Raw genomic sequence first — 11,521 nt, 5'->3', positions numbered from 1 at the left:
TGCATAATAATGCATATGTCTGTGTTATAAATTGCATACAACTTACCTCCAGATGGCCACAAATCTGTCCCGGGACATATTTTGGGGGAACTGCGTCCTGAAGAGAGGTTTACTCTGTCGCCAATAATCTCTTCGTACTGGCAACACAAGAAGTCCTATGCCCATACACAGCCCAATAAATGTCTTCATCTCCGTCACAGTCACGGGTGACCACTTTGCCATCTTTGCTCTTGTTGGAGTTTGGTTTGTTTGGTCACTGTACCTATTCGTCTCGGTAACAAGATGCATCCAAAGTTCTTCATTAAAAATATGCTCAAATGCCTGCAGCGGTGTGGCGTCTGCAGGCAAATCAACTTTCACTCCAGGTGTGCGGTTGAAAACACTCCGTGCATTGCGGTGGTAGTTCGATTGGTTCAGCGCGTTCAAAGTCATCATTTTCATCTATACCGTCAGCAAAGCCGACACACTCCTCAAAATCACTGCCTTCCGACAACTCTTCTCTGTCAAACTCCTCCATGTTTGCTTGAAAAAAACTTCTTTCTTCTTGCTTGACTTATATGCTCTCCCGGCGTCAATGGTAGAATTACGCAACAGCGCCCCCGGCTTGAATGGTAGAAATGCGGTAATGCTTTCCCGGCCTAAATGGGTTAAATGTGTGTGCATAACCTCATTTGGGGATTATCCATAGTGTCACAGTGGAGCTAGTGCTCCAGCAGTCTTTGGGCAAAAGGTGCAGTAAAACCTGAACAGTTCAGAAAACGAAATCTAAAAAATATTTTTAACATTTCTTTAATAAAGAAATGTTTAAAATATTTTTTTGATTTGATTCCCGGCCCGGGGTCTTTCTGCATGGAGTTTACATGTTCTCCCTGTGCATGCGGGGTTCTCTCTGGGTACTCCGGCTTCCTCCCACAGTCCAAAAACATGACTGTTAGGTTAGTTGGCCTCTCTAAATTCTCCTTTGTTGAACTGTAAAGTGCCTTGAGATGACTTGTGTTGTGAACTGATGCTATATAAATAAACTGAATTGAATTGAATTTATATGTAGTTAGATCAACACACAGATCAAAGTGAAGTGTACTTTTTTAACCTACAACAGAAAGTGTTTCTGCTGTTTGTCTTTCTAGACCATCTACAGGATTATGTTGGAAAAGAGGAGGATTTCTTTGACCAGCAGCTCTGTGGACAAGAGAGGAATTCCAGTTCGGACCAAGAGGAACCAGAACCTCTGCAGATAAAAGAAGAGCAGAAAGAACCAGAACATCCCTGGACAAAAGAGGAAACAATGGAGCTCCCCATAAGTGAGCAGGAAGAGCAGCTTGTTCTGAATTTTACTAAACAATGTAGTTTCACTAATCACATGAGAATTCACACTGGTGAGAAGCCATTTCCCTGCACGATTTGTGGCAAACGTTTTAGTGTTAAACATCATTTGACTGGACACATGAAAATTCACACTGGTGAGAAAATTTATGGATGTCTGTCCTGTGGAAAAATGTTAACAAAGAAATCTAATCTTGTTAGACACATCAGAATTCACACAGGTGAGAGGCCTTTTTCCTGGACCATTTGTAACAAGAATTTCACTGGAAAAAGTAGTTTGACTAAACACAGTAGAATTCACACAGGTGAGAAGCCTTTTTCCTGCATGATTTGTGGCAAACGTTTTCCTTTAAAACATTGTTTGACTGGACATATGAGAATTCACACTGGTGAGAGGCCCTTTGAATGTCTATCCTGTGGAAAAAGCTTCACCTCCAAGTCAGATCTTGTTAATCACATGAGAATTCACACTGGTGAGAAGCCTTTTTCCTGTACCATTTGTAACAAGAATTTTACTAAAAAAAGTAGTTTGACTGCTCACCTCAGAATTCACACAGGTGAGAAGCCTTTTTCCTGTACCATTTGTAACAAGAATTTTACTGAAAAGGGAAATTTGACTATTCACATGAGAATTCACACTGGTGAGAAGCCATTTCCCTGCACGATTTGTGGCAAACGTTTTAGTGTTAAACATCATTTGACTGGACACAGGAAAATTCACACTGGTGAGAAGATTTATGGATGTCTGTCCTGTGGAAAAATGTTCACAAGGAAATCTAATCTTGTTAGACACATCAGAATTCACACAGGTGAGAAGCCTTTTTCATGCAAGATTTGAGGCAACCGTTTTACTCTAAAAAGGTAATTTGACTAGAGAGACACGTGAGAATTCACACGTATGAGAGGCTGTTTTCCTGAATGATTTAAAACAAAGGTTTTAAACAAGAGGGTAATTTGAGTAGTTAGATTACAATATTCATGCATGATGTGGAATGATTTATTAAAAAAATAAATTGCAATACATAAGTCATAGCAGTTAGTGGTCACAGGAATTAACAGTTGAGGCGTTTTCTTGACTAGTGATGAAATGTCCATCTAGAAACTCCTTCACCTCATAACATGAAAAACTCAAAGGTTAATGGTCTTTTTGGAGCAAAGTTTTGAGAGAACCAATTAATGAAGAGCTCTTTTCACATAAAAACTAGAACAGATAAGCTGTTATACTGTAAACCTGGTAAATATTAAGGTCCTGGTTGAATATGGATGTGAAAATTTGAAAGTTAATTATTTTGGGCTACCCTAACAAAAAAAAAGTTTTTACATTCAAAATGTCTTACATTTTCTGTAATTAGGGAATAATCATAATAAAGTGCAACAAAATTATCTTGGTTACAGATGAAGCAAGTTTTGTGTCCATACAACAAGCCATTGAGAAGTTATAGTTTAAGTTTAAATTGGAAAGAATCCAGACGGACCCATACTGTGCCATTTTGGCATGGTGTGGCACAACTTTTTCTGAATGAATTTATTCATTTATCTTTTAGCTGAATGATAAGCTATTGCTTGGATATACTGCAGGAACAAGACTTTTATTCAGATGAAAATATCCTCAGATGAAAATGAAAGCAAAGGTAGGACAGATTTAATGTGCTTTGCTCAGTTTTTATGAAGATTTTGGAGGATTTTTTAAAGGTAGGCTGCAAATGATGAGAGTTTAGCTAATTCAGTGTCTTGTTGGCTTTCATTAGCAATGCATCAATCAGCCCTGCTACGTGTGTTGTTGAAACCAGGCCCACCAAAACTCCAACTGTTTTAGCCACAGTGTTAGAGCTATGGTCAATAGATATTAGAATGAAGTAGATCATCTATAGAGGAGTCTCAGATGAAGATTTGGGACATATAGAAGTGTGTGTCAGTCTCAGAGTTAGTCAGCTACAAGCTAATTAATGTTGCAAAGTAGCTCCAGCCGCCTTGAAAGGGGGTGCTGGGATTATGGGGTTAAACTACGGGACATCAAAGAACTCAGTTTAGAGGCTGGAGTCTGTAGTTCAGGTAAATTGAAGTCCTAAAATGATGAAACATGTTTGTTTAAAAAGATAAACTAGATTGATGATGTTGCTGTTATTTTACTGATCAGTTTGAACCTGCTTTAACCCATTTAGGCCGGGAAAGCATTACCGCATTTCTACCATTCAAGCCGGGGGCGCTGTTGCGTAATTCTACCATTGACGCCGGGAGAGCATATAAGTCAAGCAAGAAGAAAGAAGTTTTTTTTCAAGCAAACATGGAGGAGTTTGACAGAGAAGAGTTGTCAGAAGGCAGTGATTTTGAGGAGTGTGTCGGCTTTGATGACGGTATAGATGAAAATGATGACTTTGAACGCGCTGAACCAATCGACCGGGATTTGTGGTTAAGACATATGTTCGAAGACGACGAGCCGGACGCTAGCGACGATGAGTTTGAAGGTTTTGATAGTGACTGGAAGACGGAGAACTACCACCGCAATGCACGGAGTGTTTTCAACCGCACACCTGGAGTGAAAGTTGATTTGCCTGCAGACGCCACACCGCTGCAGGCATTTGAGCATATTTTTAATGAAGAACTTTGGATGCATCTTGTTACCGAGACGAATAGGTACAGTGACCAAACAAACCAAACTCCAACAAGAGCAAAGATGGCAAAGTGGTCACCCGTGACTGTGACGGAGATGAAGACATTTATTGGGCTGTGTATGGGCATGGGACTTCTTGTGTTGCCAGTACAAAGAGATTATTGGCGACAGAGTAAACCTCTCTTCAGGACGCAGTTCCCCCAAAATATGTCCCGGGACAGATTTGTGGCCATCTGGAGGTAAGTTGTATTGCAATTTATAACACAGACATATGCATTATTATGCATAATAATACTGTTAATAAGTAATCATCAGATAGTTATTTATGTAATGTTTGTTCTTTATTTTAAAAACGTTTTATGTTGCACATTCTCAATGAAGACATGACATATGGAAAAAATAAAAGGTTGAATTTTTTTTTTTCTTTTTGATTACTGCTTTTCACTTTTTTTTTTGGAAGAATTTCAAAGATAAAATATATTTTGAGTTACCTTAGACTTTTTGTTCATCACATAATTACATGTGTCTTCAGTCATAATCTACAATGTGAATAGTGTTGAAAATAAAAAAAATAAACAACTGTATGCCAAATGTGTTACAAAAGCTTGACAATATTTTATGTGATGCTTTCACATAAAACTAAAACATAACTTATGTGTGCATTTTCAGGTATTTACACCTTCAGAATAACCAGGCAGCAGATGTCAACAAGGATGACAAGCTATGGAAAATGCGCTGGTTTCTGAATTACCTCCTTGACCGATTCCAGGCACTGTATGAGGTAGATGGCAACGTGTCTGTAGATGAGAGCATGATCAAATTCAAAGGGCGCCTCTCCTTCAGGCAGTACCTCCCCATGAAGCTGACAAAGTGGGGTGTCAAGGTATGGGTAATGGCAGAGAGCTCCACAGGATATGTGACCAACTTCCAGGTGTATGCTGGTCGTGAAGGCTCTATAGAGAAGGGTCTCGCACACCGTGTGGTGATGGAATTAGCCAGACCATATTATGGGTCTTACCTGTCCATCTATATGGACAATTTTTACACGGGGGTAACTCTGTTTGAGGAGATGAAGACCCATGGGTTGAACGCTTGTGGCACTGTTCGTGCCAACCGGACTGGACTCCCAAAGAATGAGAGGCTTAGAAAAAACGCCTCAATGGAAAAGCACGAGTTCAGGGTAGCTCAGAAGGACGACCTCACGTTCTGTATTTGGCAAGACACAAAAACCATCATGGTGCTCTCCAACCATCACGATCCAACTCAGACAGGGACAGTGAATCGAAAAAAAGACGGAGCCAACCACGTCCCGGTGGAAGTGCCAGCTTCCCTCGCAGACTACCAGAAGCACATGAAAGGTTTGTTTTGTTGGTCTTTGGAGTGCAAATGTCTGAGTTTCATGTGTGTCAACTGAGTGTTCTGTGTGTTCCAGGCGTCGATCTGCTTGATCAAATGATTGGCTATTATGGATTCCAGCATCGATCAAAGAAGTGGTGGAGGAGGGTGTTTTTCTTTTTCTTGGCTATGTCCTGCCACAATGCCTACATTGCTGCAAGGTCTGTTGGAGGAACAGCCTTCAGACACAAGTACAGAGGCTACAAACCCTGGCTGGAGGACCTGGCCGAGCAGCTCATCACACCGCACAGGACCAGGGCTGTTAATGTGACTCCTCCATCTTCTCTTCCTGCCTCACCATCTCCTAGTCTTCCTCCCTCTCCAGCTCCATCTGCAGGTAGCAGAGTAGACACACCTCCTCCACAACATGACTTTGGAAAAGTCTATGACAAGCGCAAACAGTGTAGGGAGTGTTTGCTTGTCTCGGACACTGAAAAAGTAGGTGGGCCAACTGTGTATGGTTGTAAACAGTGCAGCCTGCCACTGCACATTGAGTGCTTCGGCAAGCACTATCGTCGTTACATGTGAATCAGACTGTTTAAGTCATCAGTATGTTCTGTTCTTGTTCTTAACAGTTCATCAAGTCACTGACACAAGTTGATATTACTTATTTATTATTTTTTTCTTACTATTTTTGATTGAAAATATTAATGTTCACTTTACTTTTACATTGTTTATTTTTGTGAAGGAGTATCTAAATAAACTCAATTCCCAGGAAAGCCACAGGTGTAAGCTTTCAAATACTTTTTGAATTTTGTTTCTATCTGCTACAGAAGCTGAGATATGATAATTTACTAGGCGTTGACACAGTTGCTGAATTTACAGAAAAACTTCAGGTTTTAGGGGTATTTTTTTAAATCGGCCATAGGTTTTTAAGGTGTTTTTTCCAGGCGTTTTAGGCCTAAATGGGTTAACTTGGTAAAAAGCCTTTGTCTTAATAATGTATTAAAGAAATCTGACTCTCCTCTAGAAGTGTGAAGTTTCTGCTTTTTAAAGATTTTTGAAATTATAATTTTCCTTTGAACTAATTCTAATAGTCTTGTCCATGATTCTGTAGATGTTCTATTTACCTGCTATGATTGAAAGTAAGTTCCTATTTTATACAACTGATTTTATGGATTATATTCTGCTGTGGATGTTTTTAATTATTGTAATCACTTTTAAATTGATGAACGAGCAGCAATAAAACCATGGATTGTAAAAATGTGTTTCTTTATATGGTTTCATATAAATTAAAAACAATCTTTTTCGAAGTTTTCTCTGATATTTTCAGCCAAACTAAAACTGTAAAATAAATAGTTTAATGGCATTCACCTTCTGTCTTCTCCAGTCTTTCCTGTTGCTCCTCCGTCAGCATTAATCTGTTTGCTTTTTAGAGCCTGAGTTCAAATCTGGCCATTGGATAAATCCTCCTTTGCTTGTTGGAGAAGTTATCCATCCATCCATCCATCCATCCATCCATTTTTTCTGCTTATCCGGGATCGGGTTGCGGGGGTAGCAGCTTCAATAGGGAGGCCCAGACGTCCCTCTCACCAGCCACTTGGGCCAGCTCCTCCGATGGAATCCCAATGCGCTCCCAGGGGAGCCAAGAAACATAGTCCCTCCAGCATGTCTTGGGTCTCCCCCTGGGCCTCCTCCCGGTGGGACGTGCCTGGAACACCTCACCAGGGAGGCGTCCAGGGGGCATCCTAATTAGATGCACGTGCCACCTCAACTGGCTCCTCTCGATGTGGAGGACCAGTGGCTCTACTCTGAGTCCTCCCCGGATGGTTGAGCTCCTCACCCTATCTCTAAGGGAGAGCCCAGGCACACTACAGAGAAAACTCATTTTAGCCGCTTGTATCCGGGATCTCATTCTTTCGGTCTTGACCTAAAGCTCATGAACTATAGATGAGGGTAGGAAAGTAGATCGACCCGTAAATTGAGAGTTTTGCTTTTTGGCTCAGCTCTCTCTTCACCACAACAGACCGTTACAGGGCCCGCTTCACAGCAGATGCCGCACCATTCCGCCTATTGATCTCCCGCTCCATCTTCCCCTCATTCATGAACAAGACCCCAAGATACTTAAACTCCTCCACAAGGGGCAGTACATCCTCCCCAACCCGGAGAAGGCACTCTACCCTTTTCCAGCTCAAGGCTCTGTTCGAAAACCTAGGACGTGTCCTCCAAGGACGCGGTCTACCTAGACTGGATCCTTCGAAGTCCTTGAAAATAAGGAGACCGGAAGAGTTTAGGCTGTGAATTCGACCAGGTCTACCCTTCGGCGGGTTTTACCGCCTATGCTCTGTTGCTTAGCAACCGTAAACGTTGACACACAAAGCAGGAAAAGAATGAATACAGAAGTTTTCAAAACTGTTTATTTCTTTCTTTTTTATTGTGAAGTGAACAAAGACTACACTCACAAGAATCCAGAGTGGAATAAAGGTTCCAACCACCGGGAGCAGGAACAAATAAAATCAAATGTAATGATAGAAACCTTAGTCAGTTAAATAACCTGCTGCTGTCATTCTGCACATCTCTGATGTTGCTGCTATTTTCAAATATCCGTTACTGTAAAAATGTCCATAGCTGCATATTGGTTATTTATTCTCCAGTTTTATATTGTTAAAACACTTTACAGTATTGTATTGTTTATATTTTAACTCTTCCCTATTATGTTATTCTTATACATTTTTCTAAGGTCCACATTTGTGTGACCATTTTCTTCATTAACTTTCTTTATTGGAAGCAATTTAACAAACACAGTAGTTACACACAGGTGTAGCATGACAGATGACTCTTCCATTCTTTTTCCCCGTTTTTTTTTTTTTTTTTTCTTCCCCTTCCCCATCCCCTCCCCTCCCACCCCAATAAAGAGCAGTTGCTTATGTTAGGGAAAATCAACATACAATCAATAAAGTGTGTATAAGAACATAAATAAGAAAAGTAGAATGACTGAAATTAGAAAGTGTTTAAAAAAAAAAATAAAAAAAAAAAATAATAATAATAATAATAATAATAAAAAAAAAAAAAAAAAAAAGGGAGGGGGGGGGGGGGGGGGGGCTCAATCATCACAATCAGGTAGAGGTGTACAATGTTCAATGTAATTTAATAGAGGTTTCCAAGTCCTTTCAAACAAACTTAAGGACCCATTGAGGGAAAATCTAAGTCTCTCAAGCCTGACTGTCAGTAATACTTCCTTCATCCATCTGTTGAGAGATGGAGGATGAGGATGTTTCCACTTAAGAAGTATGAGTCTCCTGGCCAGCAGGGTGACAAAGGCTAGAACAGTTTGAATGGCTTTAGAGTTAAAGGGCTGTAAGGGGACACCAAACAAAGCTAAGTGAGGATCGGGAGTAATGACAGTATTGTACGCTGTACTAAGAGTTTTGAAGATTTCAGACCAGAATGTGGCAAGCCTGGGGCAGGACCAAAACATATGGGAATGGTTGGCTGGAGATCGTTTGCACCTATTACACGAATCAGTTACATTGGGAAAAATCCGGGATAACCTTAGATTAGTGTAGTGGGCTTTATGTACAACTTTACATTGCAAGAGGCTGTGCCTTGCGCAGATTGAAGAGGAGTGAACCATCTTTAAAACCTGTCGCCAATAATCCTCAGGCAGCGAGGTTCCAAGCTCTTGCTCCCACGAGTCTCTGGGTTCAGGTGCCGGGGTATTGGCAGTGGAATTAATGAGGCTGGAAATGCTAGAGGTCAATCGTTTTTGTTCAGGGTCAAGAGCCAGTAGTGAGTCAACTAGAGATTCTGGGGGGCGACTGGGAAATTTGGGATTCTGGTTCTGAATAAAGTGTCTTATCTGGAAGAAACGAAATAAATGGGATTTGGGCAGGTGAAATGTTTCTGACAGCTCTGAAAAGGACATAAAAGTCGCTTGGTTATAAAGGTCTTTAAATTTAGTTATCCCTTTGTCAAACCAAACCTGAAAGGTCAAATCAGAACAGGAAGGCAGAAAGAGGTGATTGTTTACAATTGGAGAGAAATCTGAGGCTCTGTGGAGACCGAGGCTTTTCCTAATTTGGATCCAAATTTTAATAGAGTTAAAAACCAGAGGATTTGAAGTAAAACTGGATATAGTTAACGGGAGTTGGGAGCAAATCAGGGAATGAAGAGAAAGTTTAGAGGATGAAAGTTCCATGTGTACCCAGGCAGGTCTTTCATCATCGGCTGTGTTGGTTATCCAATATAAGAGTTTATGAATATTGCAGGACCAGTAATAGTGTAAAAAATTGGGCATCGCTAAGCCGCCAAGCGCCTTTGGAAGCTGTAGCACTGACTTTCTGATACGTGGACTTGTGTTGCCCCAGAGGAAGGAACTTATTGATTGATCAAGCAATCTGAAAAAGGACTTGTTAATAACCACAGGGATATGTGAGAAAAGATATAGAAACTTGGGTAACACAACCATTTTAACCAAACTAACACGACCTGCCAGGGATAATGGGAGAGCAGACCATCTGTCAAAGTCTAGTTTACATTTCTCAAGGAGAGGAGAGAAATTTTGGGAGAAAAGTTGGTAGAATGAATTTGCAATGTGCACCCCCAAATACTTAAATCCATCCCTAGCATATTTAAAAGGGAAAAAAGTTGGGGGGATATTTTTGGCCAGAGAGTTAACAGGGAAAAGTTCGCTTTTGTGGAGATTAAGTTTGTAGCCTGAGTAAGATCCAAATTTTTTAAAGATATCTAGAGTTACAGGAAGAGACGCAGCAGGGTTAGCCATATATAAAAGGAGGTCGTCAGCATATAACGATAATTTATGGACTTTCCCGGCTCTGGTAATGCCCTCAAACCCACTCTCCTGACGAAGCCAGATGGCTAATGGCTCGATTGCTAATGCGAATAAGAGGGGGGAGAGAGGACAGCCCTGTCTAGTTCCCCGACAGAGGGGAAATGAGATTGACTGAAGACCATTTGTGTGGACAGTGGCAACTGGGTTGGCATAAAGTAGTTTAATCCAAGATATAAATTCAGAGTTGAAACCGAATCTTTGCAAAACAAAAAAAAGGAAGTTCCACTCCACCCTGTCAAAGGCCTTCTCTGCATCAAGTGAGACAACCACTTCGGGAACGTTTGAACTAGGATCACTAATAATATTAAGGAGTCTCCTTGTGTTGTGGAATGAGTGCCTACCTAGCATAAAACCTGTTTGATCAGTTGAAATTATACTTGGGAGGACACGCTGTAGACGGAGGGCAAGAATCTTTGACAGAATCTTTAGATCAACATTTAAAAGGGAGATGGGTCTATAGCTACTGCACATTAGAGGGTCTTTATCCCTCTTTAGCAGGAGAGAAATTGAGGCCTCCGACAGGGTGGGGGGTAAAAACCCCTTCGCAAAGGATTCATTATACATTTGTTGAAGGGCTGGGGCAATGGTAACCGAGAATGACTTGAAAAATTCAGCAGTGAACCCATCGGGGCCCGGAGATTTACCGTTTTGGAGTGCTGAAATTGCTTCCTGTACCTCCTTGACAGAAATGGGATTTCCCAGCTCTCCAGACAAGTCTTCACTAATTTTAGGGAAAGTTATCTTATCTAGCGGGTTATCGTCTCTCCAGACATCCGATGGACACTGTGAGGAGTAAAGGTTGGAGTAGTAGGAGCAGAACATCTCATTGATCTCAGTAGGGTCTGAGGTAACTTCACCCGAAGCGGATTTGATCTTTGGGATCAGCCTAGATTGTGTGGCCTGCGCGTGCTTGATGTGCTAATAATCTTACCTGCTTTTATCCCCAAGTCCGAAGAAAGAAACGTTTTGTTTAGTCATGGAATAACCGTTTTTGTTGTTTTACTCTGTGGGTTAAATAGATCAAAATTTGGGCTGAGAGCAGAAGGACGTTGTTTTATAAAGAGTGGGTGTGGCGAGCTGTAGCATACAAATGATACACCTCTCAGTAGTTCCTTAGTGAGAGCCTCCGACTTCCTCCCTTCTTTCTCTTCAAAGTTGAATCATATGATATAATTTGTCCACGCATTTATATGCCTTAAAAGTTTCCTAGTGTGGATCTGATATTTGTTGGGGGGAGTCTTAGTGTCAAAAAACAAGGAGATCTGAGCATTAAGGAAGTTTTTAAAGGGAGCCTGAGCTCTAGATAAGGCAGAATTAAATCTCCAACTCGGTCTGTGGGGGAGGGACACAGATTGAAAACGGTAAGATCAACGCATACGGGGGGTGGTCAGAAATGACAA

General features: G+C 41.0%; 1 protein-coding gene and 1 long non-coding RNA gene across 2 annotated transcripts; both read left to right on the top strand.

The window, feature by feature from the left end:
* The first annotated feature begins 1,176 nt into the window (after positions 1–1,176).
* On the top strand, positions 1,177–2,855 carry LOC119785053. The gene is made up of 2 exons (XR_005281002.1): positions 1,177–1,460; positions 1,629–2,855. It is a non-coding gene; the product is annotated as an uncharacterized LOC119785053 (long non-coding RNA).
* A 1,262-nt stretch (positions 2,856–4,117) lies between these two features.
* Positions 4,118–6,055, top strand: LOC119785054 (piggyBac transposable element-derived protein 4-like). Its single transcript, XM_038287441.1, has 3 exons — positions 4,118–4,173; positions 4,604–5,292; positions 5,367–6,055. Exons 1-3 carry the CDS (start codon positions 4,142–4,144, stop codon positions 5,855–5,857), a joined length of 1,212 nt encoding a protein of 403 aa, XP_038143369.1. The 5' UTR covers positions 4,118–4,141; the 3' UTR covers positions 5,858–6,055.
* Positions 6,056–11,521: the final 5,466 nt, after the last annotated feature.

The sequence above is a fragment of the Cyprinodon tularosa genome, unplaced genomic scaffold, assembly GCF_016077235.1.
Source record: "Cyprinodon tularosa strain WSP-4 unplaced genomic scaffold, ASM1607723v1 ctg2391, whole genome shotgun sequence".
NCBI lineage: Eukaryota > Metazoa > Chordata > Actinopteri > Cyprinodontiformes > Cyprinodontidae > Cyprinodon > Cyprinodon tularosa.
The sequence above is the reverse complement of the archived record's forward strand: the minus strand, read 5'-3'. Positions and strand labels throughout refer to the sequence as shown.